The sequence below is a fragment of the Nyctereutes procyonoides genome, unplaced genomic scaffold (genome assembly GCF_905146905.1).
Source record: "Nyctereutes procyonoides isolate TBG_1078 unplaced genomic scaffold, NYPRO_anot_genome, whole genome shotgun sequence".
NCBI lineage: Eukaryota > Metazoa > Chordata > Mammalia > Carnivora > Canidae > Nyctereutes > Nyctereutes procyonoides.
This window is the reverse complement of record NW_026575120.1, coordinates 19,298,073-19,310,154: the sequence shown is the minus strand read 5'-3', so window position 1 is coordinate 19,310,154 and position 12,082 is coordinate 19,298,073. Positions and strand designations below refer to the sequence as shown.

General features: G+C 41.3%; 1 protein-coding gene across 3 annotated transcripts in view; it reads left to right on the top strand.

The window, feature by feature from the left end:
- Positions 1–12,082, top strand: part of SH2D4A (SH2 domain containing 4A) — a 71,325-nt gene that overhangs the window by 25,125 nt on the left and 34,118 nt on the right. For 2 of the 3 annotated variants that reach the window (XM_055335304.1, XM_055335305.1), the window contains exon 5: positions 10,789–10,869. The exons of the other annotated variant lie outside the window; for it this stretch is intronic. In XM_055335304.1, the coding sequence (XP_055191279.1) occupies positions 10,789–10,869 (81 nt within the window). The remainder of the gene's footprint in view (positions 1–10,788; positions 10,870–12,082) is intronic. 3 annotated transcript variants of the gene reach the window in all.

Here is a 12,082-nt window from a genome sequence, read left to right as displayed (position 1 = left end):
CTTCAGTGCCTGCGGTTCTTGGTCATGCCTCTTCGAAGAATGAAGAGGTAAACCAGATGAAGAGTGGTGGGCAGCAAAGCAAAGTTTTATTGAATATAAAGCTCCCTGAGAAGGAGGGGACCCGAGAAGGTTGCCATCAGAATGTTTAAGTTTGGGGGTTTTTATGAGCTCTTTTGCAGAACTTTCCTAAGCAATCTGGGTGTGCTGAGTTGTGTTGTCAGGGCTTGGTCATGTATCTGTCTACCTATTAGGTTAGTATCCACGTGTGGATGGTGGTTTGTGCTGACATCTGGGGCTTATGTCTTAACTGCCCCCTGCCTGTGATGGTTACTTGTCTTTTTTTAGGACATTTAGCAAGGTCACTTCTGCAAAGGCTGTAAAACGCAATGTCGGTGTGGTCCTGTCTAAGCTGTACAACAGGATGTCAGTGCTGTTTTGTCTCAGCTGGCCCAACTCCATATCTTCTCGTTGGGCCTGGCCCTGAATACCTAACTGTCCAACTCACTCATGATAGAATCAGGAGTGAGGTTTACCTTTGGATTATTTTATACCATTATAATAATGATTCATTTGTATATCTTCATTAGCAGATGGATTCATCCAAAGAGATTTCTTATAGAATAATGAAAGATTTGCCCCAAGTATAAGGGTAAAGAATTTGTTTCAACACTTTGAGCTGTGAGAAACAAATTTGGGGGTTTTGAGAAGAGTTGTTTGATCCCCACTTCAGGGCTTAGAATACTTGGGATCAGAACAGTTTTCTACACATTCAGGATAATCTTTATGAAAAACATTTTTTTGAAATAGTATACTTATGTTGATTTAACATGTTCATTTTAACAAATAGATAGCCAAAGGTAAGACTGCCCGATTAAGTGCCACATACTGTGAAACCGTACCACTGACATGGGGAAGACCTCTTGTCTGGGTGGAGGCTTCAGCCCTCAGAGGTGGCTGTGGGGCTCTGGGTAGTACTCTGTAAGGAACCCATTCCTCCAAAGAAACTCCTTTGTTTCTTTACAAAGGAAGCTGAAGACATGTATAAACATGATGTTTGCCCCATATCATCTGATGCAAGCAGCAAGTTCTTCAGTGGTAAGATGCTCTTTTTATCATGAGCCCAGCCTTCGTCCTGTTCATTTTTCAGATGAATAGTGGGAGACCAGGGAGGCTCCATGGTTTGTGCAGTCTGAGATGAGGCTGAGATGATGACTGGATTAGAGCTGAGTATGTATGGTTCTTATTCTGAAAAGCTATTGCCTCCTACAAAATACCTGCCCTGTCCTTATTTTTGGCAGTGGTGATAGTGCTTGGGAAACTCAGAAATGATGCCCTGATTGATATTTAGTGAGAATGTCATGGTTCTCAGTGGATCATGGTTGGACACTTAGTGTTCCTGGGAGCCTGTCCCTGAACTGGAGGTGATGGTGAATATTGGGATCTGGCTGTCACCCAGCCAGGCTCTGAGACAGGCAGGTTGGGAGGCAGACACCGTTCCCAGGCCAAGGCAAGTGTAAGGGGAAGTTAACAGGAGGCAGAGAAGGTGACAGATGATGCACTGTGCGGGACTTTCCATTCCAGGGGTTTCAGGTATAACTAGAAGTACCCTGAAGTGGAGTGGAGATCTCAGGGACCCTGGATATGGACAGCCTTCTGGATGCACTCGTTTTCCCCACTCTTATGCAAGAGAATTTGGAGGAGAACAGAACAGTTCTCAGTGTGGTCCAGAAGCTGGCAGATTATGCTAATTCAAAGGTAAACCCCTTTGTGTTTCTGTGTTTATATGTCATTTGTAGGCTGGGAACTCATTAATCAGTAGATTGACCATTCTTGCCCTAAGGGGACCTTGAGTAAAACTGTATCTGCTCACTTGTAGATTTTATCTCCAGAGAATTACTTGTTATTTTTGTAGAAATGGCCTTCAGAGTGGACCATACTGCAAAATAGAAGGTTAAAAAAATTAGAACACAAACATCTGGGATTCAAAGCATTCCTTAAAAAAAAAAAAAAAAAGACCTTGAAGCTCATAGATTAAAATGCCTTTAACAAGACTCCTCCTCTTCTTATCTTTAAAGAAGTAGAGTTTGCGATGACACCTCTCCCCTCTCTACCCCTGCTTTGCACTCATGCACAGGACTGTTAGGTTTTTAAATCTGGCATTTTGCTATAACAAAATGAAAACAAAAACATGCTACTAAAATGTACATTCTTATTGTAAACTTGACATTGACATTGTGGTGGTAGTCAGTTGTATTTATAAGTGTTATTCTAACTCACAGCTTTGTATTCCCATTAGTAAATAGCAGCGAAGGAACACTCTGTAAAACTACTTTCAGACATGACGAGAGACTTCCACTCAGGTTTCTTTCTTCCATACATCCCCTCCGAACCAAAAAGTTAAGTTTGCTCTCTACTCAGAAACCAACAGTTGTCTAAAACCAGATTTTAAAAAGGAGAGACTCAAAGGCAAGATACTAAGATCAGGACCACTTCTTTGAAAGAATAGAACAGAATATGCTGAGTTGTTTTTGGACTCCTGTTCTTCTCCAGGTGCTACTTGTAGAGCAATCAAAGTCTTGCGTTATATATGTGGTTTGTGCTTTTTGTAAGGAGTGAACTGTAATACTAAATCACGGTTCCTTAGGTTATTTAATCGGAGGTGAGGACTAAAGCTAGCTGAGTAGGCAGGGTGGAGGAGTCTGCACCCCACCCCGGAGTAGGTGGTGGTGGAACCATGGACATAGTAGGACCATGTTGGCGTTTCCTGGCTCTTATCTGCAGACAGTCATATCATCAAGCTCTGAAGGGAATTGGGTTCACATTTATAATAAGAAGCCCCAGTGCAAACAGAATGGAAAAATGTATTCCTGAAATGCAAACTAGAATTTTAAGGATTGAACTGGATGTGTCAAATAACAAAAAATAAAATTGAGCAATTTTTGAAGATCTAACTGCCTTTATTAATTGGTTCATGAATTGGACAGCATTTAGCAAATAGTGGGGAACTCCAAAGGGCTATCAGAAAGGAGAGTTAGAGAGGGACTGGAGAAAAGGAAATGAGTAGCAAAGAATCCATTGTTTTAGGCAAGGTCGCCCTCCTAAGAGGAACAGAAGTGGTCTATCAGTAAAATTCCTCATGCTGACCAGGAAATTTCCATGTGGGCTGTTGAAAGGTCACATTTCTGGTGAGTTGAAAGTGCAGTTAGGTTAGGTATTAAGTCTTAGTTTACTGACTTGGAGCTTCAACATAAATGACACCATTTTGGGCCCTTGTGGCTTTCTTTTCAACAGAAGTGAAGAAAACTGAGGGATAATCCCAAACCTATAACTGTGTCCCTTGATGTATATTTCCTTCTCATATACCTGCAGGAAGCATTTTAATGTTGTCGTTGTGAGAGACAAAGTATTGGGGGGATTTGTTGTGCTCATTTTATTAATTCCAAAGTAGAGCCGTAATTGGAAAGTTACACGATTACCCAAGTAGTTTCCGTGTAACTGTAATAGAATTTCATGGTAGTCTATAGAATAACATTTTTTAAAAAAAGATTTTTATTTATTCATGAGAGACACACACAGAGAGAGAGAGAGATTGGCAGAGACAGGCAGAGGGAGAAGCTGACTCCACACAGGGAGCCCGATGTGGGATTTGATCCCGGGACTCCAGGATTACGCTTTGGGCCGAAGGCAGTGCCAAACCGCTGAGCCACCCAGGAATCCCCTAGAATAACATTTTGTATAAAATAGAATTACAAAGTCCTAGAGCCTTAGAAGCCATTTAAGCTGCTATGTTTTTAAAAGCACTATGTTGTATAAAATGGTTAATATAAAGTAAATGACAAGAGAGAAAAACATTTCTAGTCTTGAGAATTGCACAGTACAAAGTTAGTAACACAACTTTATTTTGCATGATGTTTACAGTAATTCACTCATCCAACTCACTAGAAGTAGTGTGCCAAGAAGAAATCATGGAATCCTGAGTCCAGAGACATGAGGTCCTGCTGACTCATTTAACCTGTCCGGGGCTCCATTTCCTTACCTAAACAATAGCGGTTATAATAGCTACTACGTATCACTGGGTTGGATATGAGAACAATCCAAATGAAGCAATAAATACTGAAGTGCTTTATATGGTATTATGTATGATATAAATATTACTTTCTATCATTTATAGTTAGGTTCCTCTATTCCATTGTGCCAAGACTTCCCACAGCCATCATGCCTTTAAGACTCTGTCTATTCTCTCAATAATCCTTTATTACTTTATCCTTATACTTTATATTGAATGATTACTTTATTTCCCTTGCTTATTAGCTTCTTTTCGTTTTTCATGGAACATATATCGGGTGTGTTCTGGTGAGACAGTGAGGGTGGCCTTTGAAACTCTTTCACATCTGAAATGCTTTGCCCTAACAGCCCTTACCAGTTCTGCATTATCTGATTTTCTGAGCCTGTCCCTGCCCAGTGCTGCTGTTTGCACATTGCTTTGAGAGTTGCAGTGGAAGTGGACAGATGTTCATCCATATGACAGTTCGTTGCTCTAATCTGTGTAAAATAAACTCAGACAATGTGTTATTTAAAGATGTACCATAAAACAACACACCACATTAGAGTCTGCTGTACAGGCTACACAGTAGTCCCTGTGCAGAAATTTTACTAGGAACAGTGTTAGCAAATAGGGAAAGGACTCCCTAGGTCTCCATTGTCCTAATTCATGTTAGAGAAGAATCATTCCACAGGGACCATGTACCATATTTTCACCAGTAAAATTGACTGTTTTTCATCTTGTTAGTCTATTGGCTTTTGGAAGGTATCTCCACTCTATATTATTCTCCCTTTGTAACTTTATCAAGGCAGTTTCATTATTCTCCTCTCTTATTATTTTAGAAAGAAAAAGCTAAATCTCAGTATGCTCAAATGCTTAATATTATAGTCATCATTGGGAAATTTTGTTTAAAATGGCTGGAAAGGGATCCCTGGGTGGCGCAGCGGTTTGGCGCCTGCCTTTGGCCCAGGGCGCGATCTTGGAGACCCGGGATCGAATCCCACATCGGGCTCCCGGTGCATGGAGCCTGCTTCTCCCTCTGCCTATGTCTCTGCCTCTCTCTCTCTCTCTGTGACTATCATAAAATAAAAAATTAAAAAAAAATGGCTGGAAATAGGATGATCTGATTATTCCAGTAACCTGATTAATGAACTGGGTGAGTTACAGACCATTGATTTTCAGAGAATTTTAATATTAAAACAAGGCAGAATATTTTTTAATGATTGAGAAAGTATTTTGTGAATTTATGGTGAGTTCACTTATGCACCAAATAATACTGAAGCCCTTTACTAAATACCAGTCACTTTTCTATTTGCTGAGGCCCTGGATATCAGTGAATTAAGCTGACGTGCTCTTTTGCCTTCATGAAGGTTATTATTCTAACCTGTGGTCCATTAAGGAATACCATGGATGTAAGAGGTGTAAGAACAGGATAGCTAAATACTTACCCTACTATTCTGTTTTCAAAAGTAAATTCTTGGTTTTAATCTGTTAATTCATCATTTTCATTTTCACTATAAAAATTAAGTGCTAAAATTTTTCTGTTTATTGGAGCTTTCTGGTTTATTTTGAATTAATAAAATTGTATAGCCCGACTTTAAACAGAGTGAATATTAAATTAAAAGCCAGAACAAACTATTTTTCAAATCACATTTTAAAAGTGAACATAAGGGGCAGCCTGGGTGGCTCAATGGTTTAGCACCACCGCCTTCAGTCCAGGGCCTGATCCTGGAGACCCGGGATCGAGTCCCACGTTAGGCTCCCTGCATGGAGCCTGCTTCTCTCTCTGCCTGTGTCTCTGCCTCTCTCTCTCTCTCTCTCTCTCTCTCTCTCTCTCTGTCTCTTATGAATAAATAAATAAATAAAATCTTTAAAAAAAAGTGAATATAATTAGAATAATCCTTATAGGACACATAGTCTCTGGGGGAAATATAATTTGTAATCATGTAATACTGATGTTGCTATAGCATCTTTTGATAATCCAATTGCTTATATAAATTTGAACTGTCATACTTTTAAGTTTAATGATAATTAATATATATGTATTACACAGACACGCACACACACCATACCCTTTGGTCAATACCGATGGGCTCCACTCCCAGATCTAATTGGTCCTGCATTGACTAGAGGGGACCATTCTGACTCGGCGTCTGTAGAAAGTCCACTAGCTTTTGATGGCACTGGCTTTCAAATTTTCACTTTATTTTGTGGAGTTTTTATATAAATATTGTGGCAGTTTTTATTTTTAAATAAACAAAATATGAAGCAGGTAAGATTGCTTTAACTGTGCCCACAGAGTTTCAGCAGCTACCAAAGCATCTATAGTGTGGCAATTGGGAGGTGGCTGCAGAGGCTTGTATGCATGAGAGCAAATGTATGTTCTCTCCGGAACACCCCATGAAGGAGCAAGCTGTAGACACGGCCTTCAGTCTCTGATTTCCTCCATATTAGTAGGTCAGTTTACCTCTTTGGTAAAGGGACAGTACCTTGACAGTCTTATAGGGTTGATAATGAGGGTCAAATGATATATTGGACTTGAAAGCACTTTGAAATCATGCAGGTAGGTGGGAGTTTTCCTCTCTTTCTCATTACAAACAGGAATAACTAAAGAGTATATTTCCTGGAACACAGCAGCATATGAAAATTTCGGAGAGGGCCTGGTACGCTCTCTAGGAAGCCTCTCCATCTTCATTCTGGGAATGCTCAGAGTGGCAACAGCATCCCTGAGGTTGTCTCCATCTGATATTGACATCATTAATCATCACTTTTTGAGCCAATAATCTTGTTTTGTTTTTTAATAAAGGAAATCTCTTTGGGATCATACTATTTTTTGTCTATTACACTAAACTTGTGTCCCATGGATTTGTAGAACGAACATGTAAATGTGTCTGAATGAACCTAATCTATACAAGTGTTGATTAGTTTTCCATATTATTTTAGCACTTTGGAATAATGGCAGATCTTGGCGCACATTGAAAATTAGAATTTTTACAAATGTGGTTCTTAGTATATGTGGATAGTTTTAGAGTGTGCAATATATTTTAGATGTATAGAAGTGCTTCAGAAGACATACTGGGCGATTGTTAACTGGGTGGTTGCTAAACTAATCGAAATCATTTATGCTCACTCTTCTACTCAAGAACCAGCTTTGAGCTTTGGTATGCTGAAAACAGAACCTCAAACTTCTGACAAAGAAAGGAAAGCAACTCTGACTGGCACCAGCAGATGGTGCCGATGGTCACAGTCTTTCCTTCATCCCCAGCCTCACATCCATTTCATTGTCTGGTTAGTGTGTCTGTGCTTAGTTTGGATTATCTTAATAAGAATATTAATAACCTCATCATTTCTGATAAGCGCAAAAGCAGTGAGAATGTTGAAATGCTGGCATCAGGGAGGAAAAAATTTCCTGTCTTTCAAGGTCCTCCAGGCCAGGCTAAGAATCAAATTGACACGAGATAGATTAACGGGAGAAAATCAAATTAATTTCATATGTATGGGAAACCCACATACATGGAAATTCCAAAGACAGTCAAGTAAAATAAGATATATGTATCATCCTGAACTAAAGAGAAAGAGGCTAGGGGTCTGGGACTTAAAGGGAAGGAATGCAATTCACAGGAAATGAAAAGGAGTGAATGTTTGGTGAAATGTTTACTGGGCCACTCAGAAAGAATGGGACATAGGGGACTTTGATCAGACAGGCTTTGCTGGGTTCTTTGTTTCTGCTGTATCCCATTCGCAGTATGATGTAGTTGTCTGTAGCAATGGTTCTCTTTCTGGAGCAGGTCCTCTGTCTAAATTCTTTTAGGCATTTGCAGGTGAGGAGTTAAAGAGCTTTTCCTGAATACATTGTGGGTTGATTACTTTTAACTCAACAAGAATCTGCATGCCAAAGTGGTCCATCTTGGGGTAGCTTGCCCTTGGTGATAGAAAAAAATTAAGATCATTAAAAAAAGCAAATGTTGAGAAAATAGTGTTGTATGTGTGTATAAGATGAATCATTCAGTTGAACAAATAATTCTATGGGACAAAGAACTCAGAGTACATGTGAAGTGTTATATCCGTGACAGTAATTGGCATGCGATAGGAGGAAAAACATTTGGCAAAGTAGAATATATGTTAGAAGAGACGTGTCAGATGCCTGTTAGTCTGATGCTAATTCAGGAGACAACTGAGACTTTGTTGAGAGCTGAAAGGCTGAGAATGGTGGAGGTGCCACTGGCAAATCATTGGTCCCAAGCTCTGCTGGCTGCATGGGTCCAGGTCCTGTGACAAGCCAGTGGAGAGGCTGAGCGTGTAGCTACTGTAGCTGGAAATTTAATCTACAATGCTTGAGGAGGCAAGGGTGGGGGGTTACCTGCCTAATTTTCAACATAGCAGAAACTGATCCTTTTTGCAAAATGATGCCCCACACATCTTATATTATTGAAGAAAGGGAGAGTGAGCCTGTTTTTAAAGCTCACATTCCTTATGGTAGAAATTTATTCAGAGACTGCAAGTCAAAGCCCTTTTTAAATAGATATACACAGAAACTATTGGAACAATTCTGACCCGTTCATAAATTAGGAGGAATGGTTACTGTAGTTTATTTGTTTGTTTTAAGATTTTATTTATTTATTTGACAGAGAGGGAGCACACACAAGTAGGCAGAGTGGCAGGCAGAGAGAGAGGGAGGGGCAGGCTCCCCCCTGAGCAGGGAGCCTGGTGTGGGGCTCGATCCCAGGACCTTGAGACATGACCTGAGCCAAGGCAGCTGCTTAACTGACTGAGCCACCCAGGAGCCCCTATTGTACTGTTTTGGATGCAAAGCAATTATGTATCCTTTTATAATATTAAAATAAACAGCAAGTCAGAATATGGTAGGTTGCAGTTGTGAAACCTATAGGATCTATTATTTTGCCAAGAAATAAGCATAATGAAACCTTTTTTTAAAAAAAAATATTTATTTATTTATTCATGAGAGACACAGAGAGACACAGACACAGGCAGAGGGAGAAGCAGGCTCCATGAAGGGAGCCCGATATGGGACTTGATCCCAGGACCCCAGGATCACAACCTGGGTGGAAGGCAGATGCTCAACCACTGAGCCACCCAGGCATCCCACATAAAGAAACTTTTGATCTACAACTCATTTCCTATCATTACAATGTTGATATAGTGGAAAAAGTATAAACTCAAGCCAGCTGTGTGATGCCAGCAAGGTACACAGCTCCTCTGAGATTCAGTTTCTTCCTCTGATAATTGGGCACTGTGTTACCGATCCATCAGAGATGTTGTGAGGAATAAAATCACATTTAGTAAGTCACTAACACAGTGCCTCATCATAATGGGCCTTCAGTGACTAGTGGCCATCAGTGGAAGTAACACTAATAGTAAGAAATCCCAGCAGAGGATTTGAAGGGTGCCACCAGCAATTGCTGTGGCCAGTTTTATTAACTAAGATAAATGAAACTTTTGTAACAAATAGACCAAAAATGCAATGGTCAAACACAATGGAAGTTCATCTTTCTCCCTTATAACATCCAGGATGGGTTCTGGTTCAGGAGGGAGAGGTTCACACAGTCAAGTAGGGACTCAGGCTTTTGATGGCTTTCCTGTCTTCAGCAGCAGTGTGACTGTGATCACCATTCTAGCCCAAAGGAGGGAGGAAGTGGCCTAGAGGCATGTGTGAAGGAGGTTTTAAGGCCTAGAATAAAAGTGGCAAATACCAGTTTTTACCTACATTATATCAGAGATAACTTATTCCCCTGGGCACACCTAACTGCTAGGGCAGCTGGGAAATGCAGTGTAGCTACTGTGGAAAAGAGGGCAAAATAGTAATGACTCTACAGTATCCTCTGTGCTCCACACTGAATCTTGGTAAGTAAATGTACCGACATTTTCTGAACGATACCAAAATTCAGGAGTGAGTCCTCAGTCACAAGACACATAAATCCTGGTAATAAAGGTGCAGTTGGCTCTATTAAGCTGTCTAGGGCATGTGGCTTTTCATGCTGGGACTTGGCCCAGACTCTGCACTCAGGCCAGGGCCCGGGTGAGGGGGTCACGGGTAGCTGACCTGGTCTATAGAGGCACTTGGTGTAATATGCCAGCCCCGTTGTAATGCCAGAGCAGTTGGCATGTGGTGGGCAGGAGTGACACTAGGGAATCCAGGCGATGGATCTGGGAACCCCATGGTCAGGAATTGCCTCCTGGGAAATCCATCTCTCCAGCAGTAGGAACCCAGACACTGGGCTGGCTAACAGGGATGGAGAGGGAGTGCAATCAGGCAGGGAACATGGGCTGGCTCACAGGCAGGCACCAGTCATGCTTCTGGTCCTAGCCAGGGAGTGAGGCATATGCAGTGAGATGGCAGTGACTAAGTGTTTCTCTGATCTGACCTAAAACAGGATGACATAGAGCAGGGATAGAGAGAAAAAGAGAATTTAAATGAAGGGATGATGGTGATGTCTAGAAGTCATTCAGGGGCCCTGGGGCCAGCTGGGAACAAAATACAGAAACCCACTCATCATGACCAAACCACCTCAGGGTCCCTACTGAGTAGGGAAGCTGAGGCTTCACATACCTACTGCCTCGGTCATTACCGCTCAGGAACTCAGGTGCTGGTGGGACACATTGGTGCCTCTACCTATGGGGGGAAGCAGGTTAAGGGACATTGAATCGAGGGAAGCATTAACAGATTATCTGCTGAAATTACATTGTAGCTCTAAATGGTATAAAAATGTGTTTCATTTAATTTTTAGTCACTCTCCAGTTCCTCAAGAAATATTCAACAAATGTTGGCAGATTCTATCAATCGTATGAAGGCATATGGATTTCACCAGGTAAAGACTTAAATTCTGTCTTCAGGGGGCTAAATTCATAGCCATTTCCACTAATATTTCACAAACTGCTATATTAGTCTCATGCAGAAATGAAAGCAGCAGAATGTGAAATCTGTCTTTAAAAGCTCGTGAACATAGCTATTCATTTTTACCTGTTTGTCTGGAGTTGCGAAAGTCTTGAGGATTGTGGAAAGAACAGCTGCCAAGACATATCTGCTAAACTCCTCACAGAAGATCTAAAACAGACAACATCCTGGGCTACACTGAACACTGAGGGAACACTGATTTCAGAGAGCTATAAACGAAGCATTTAGCTTGGCAGAAATCTGAATTCATATTAAGTTCTTTGTGTGTTCCTTGTTTCTGGGAGATTGACCCTTTCCGATGAGCAGCCTCTTGTGCCATCCAGGCCCACTGTGCCAGGAGCTCCTTGGGCACTCAGATCTCTCCTCTCACACATCCATCCAGGTATCATTCTCCCTATAGATACAGTCTATAGGGCACAGTGTTTCCTCCACCATGCTAGGCCATGACCATTGGCCCATTGCACTGACCATGCCTCATGATAAATGGGGCATGACAGGCAGTTGGAGACCATCGTAGGATTTGACCTGCAGAAAGTTTGAAAAAGTAGTATAAGATATGAGACTGTGAAGAGAAGGTTCTGAGTGACTACAGGCCTGAGATGGAGCCATGGTGGAGGCCTGTGTTCCAGCAGACAGTGCCATCGATTCCCTGACTGGTCTGCAGGGATGTGCATGAACTGGGATAGCTTGCATGGAGACTTAGTGAAACCATGATGAATTTTTGCAGTGTAGTCCAGTGTGCATACCGCTGGCATAATAGGCACCTTTCTAAAACAGCAGCAATAAAGCATCTAAAGGAAAATTTCAGTAAATCTGAAATTTTGTGTTCAAAATTTCATCTTAAATGATAGAAAGACAAAGGGTTTATATGTTTATTCAACCAACTGTCTGTTGAGTTCCTCCTATGTGCTAGGCACTGTTACAGGGACTACAAACACAGCAAAGCATAAAATCCCTGCCCTCAGGAAGCCTGTATTCAATGAGGGAGACAGACAACAAACACATCTATGAAGTCAGATGATCATAAGCTCTGTGGAGAAAAATAGTGCAGGATGAAGGAGCTGAGGAATGCTGGGACGTTGGGAATTGGCTTTTTATAGAGGTGGTCAGATAAGGCTACTCTGAGA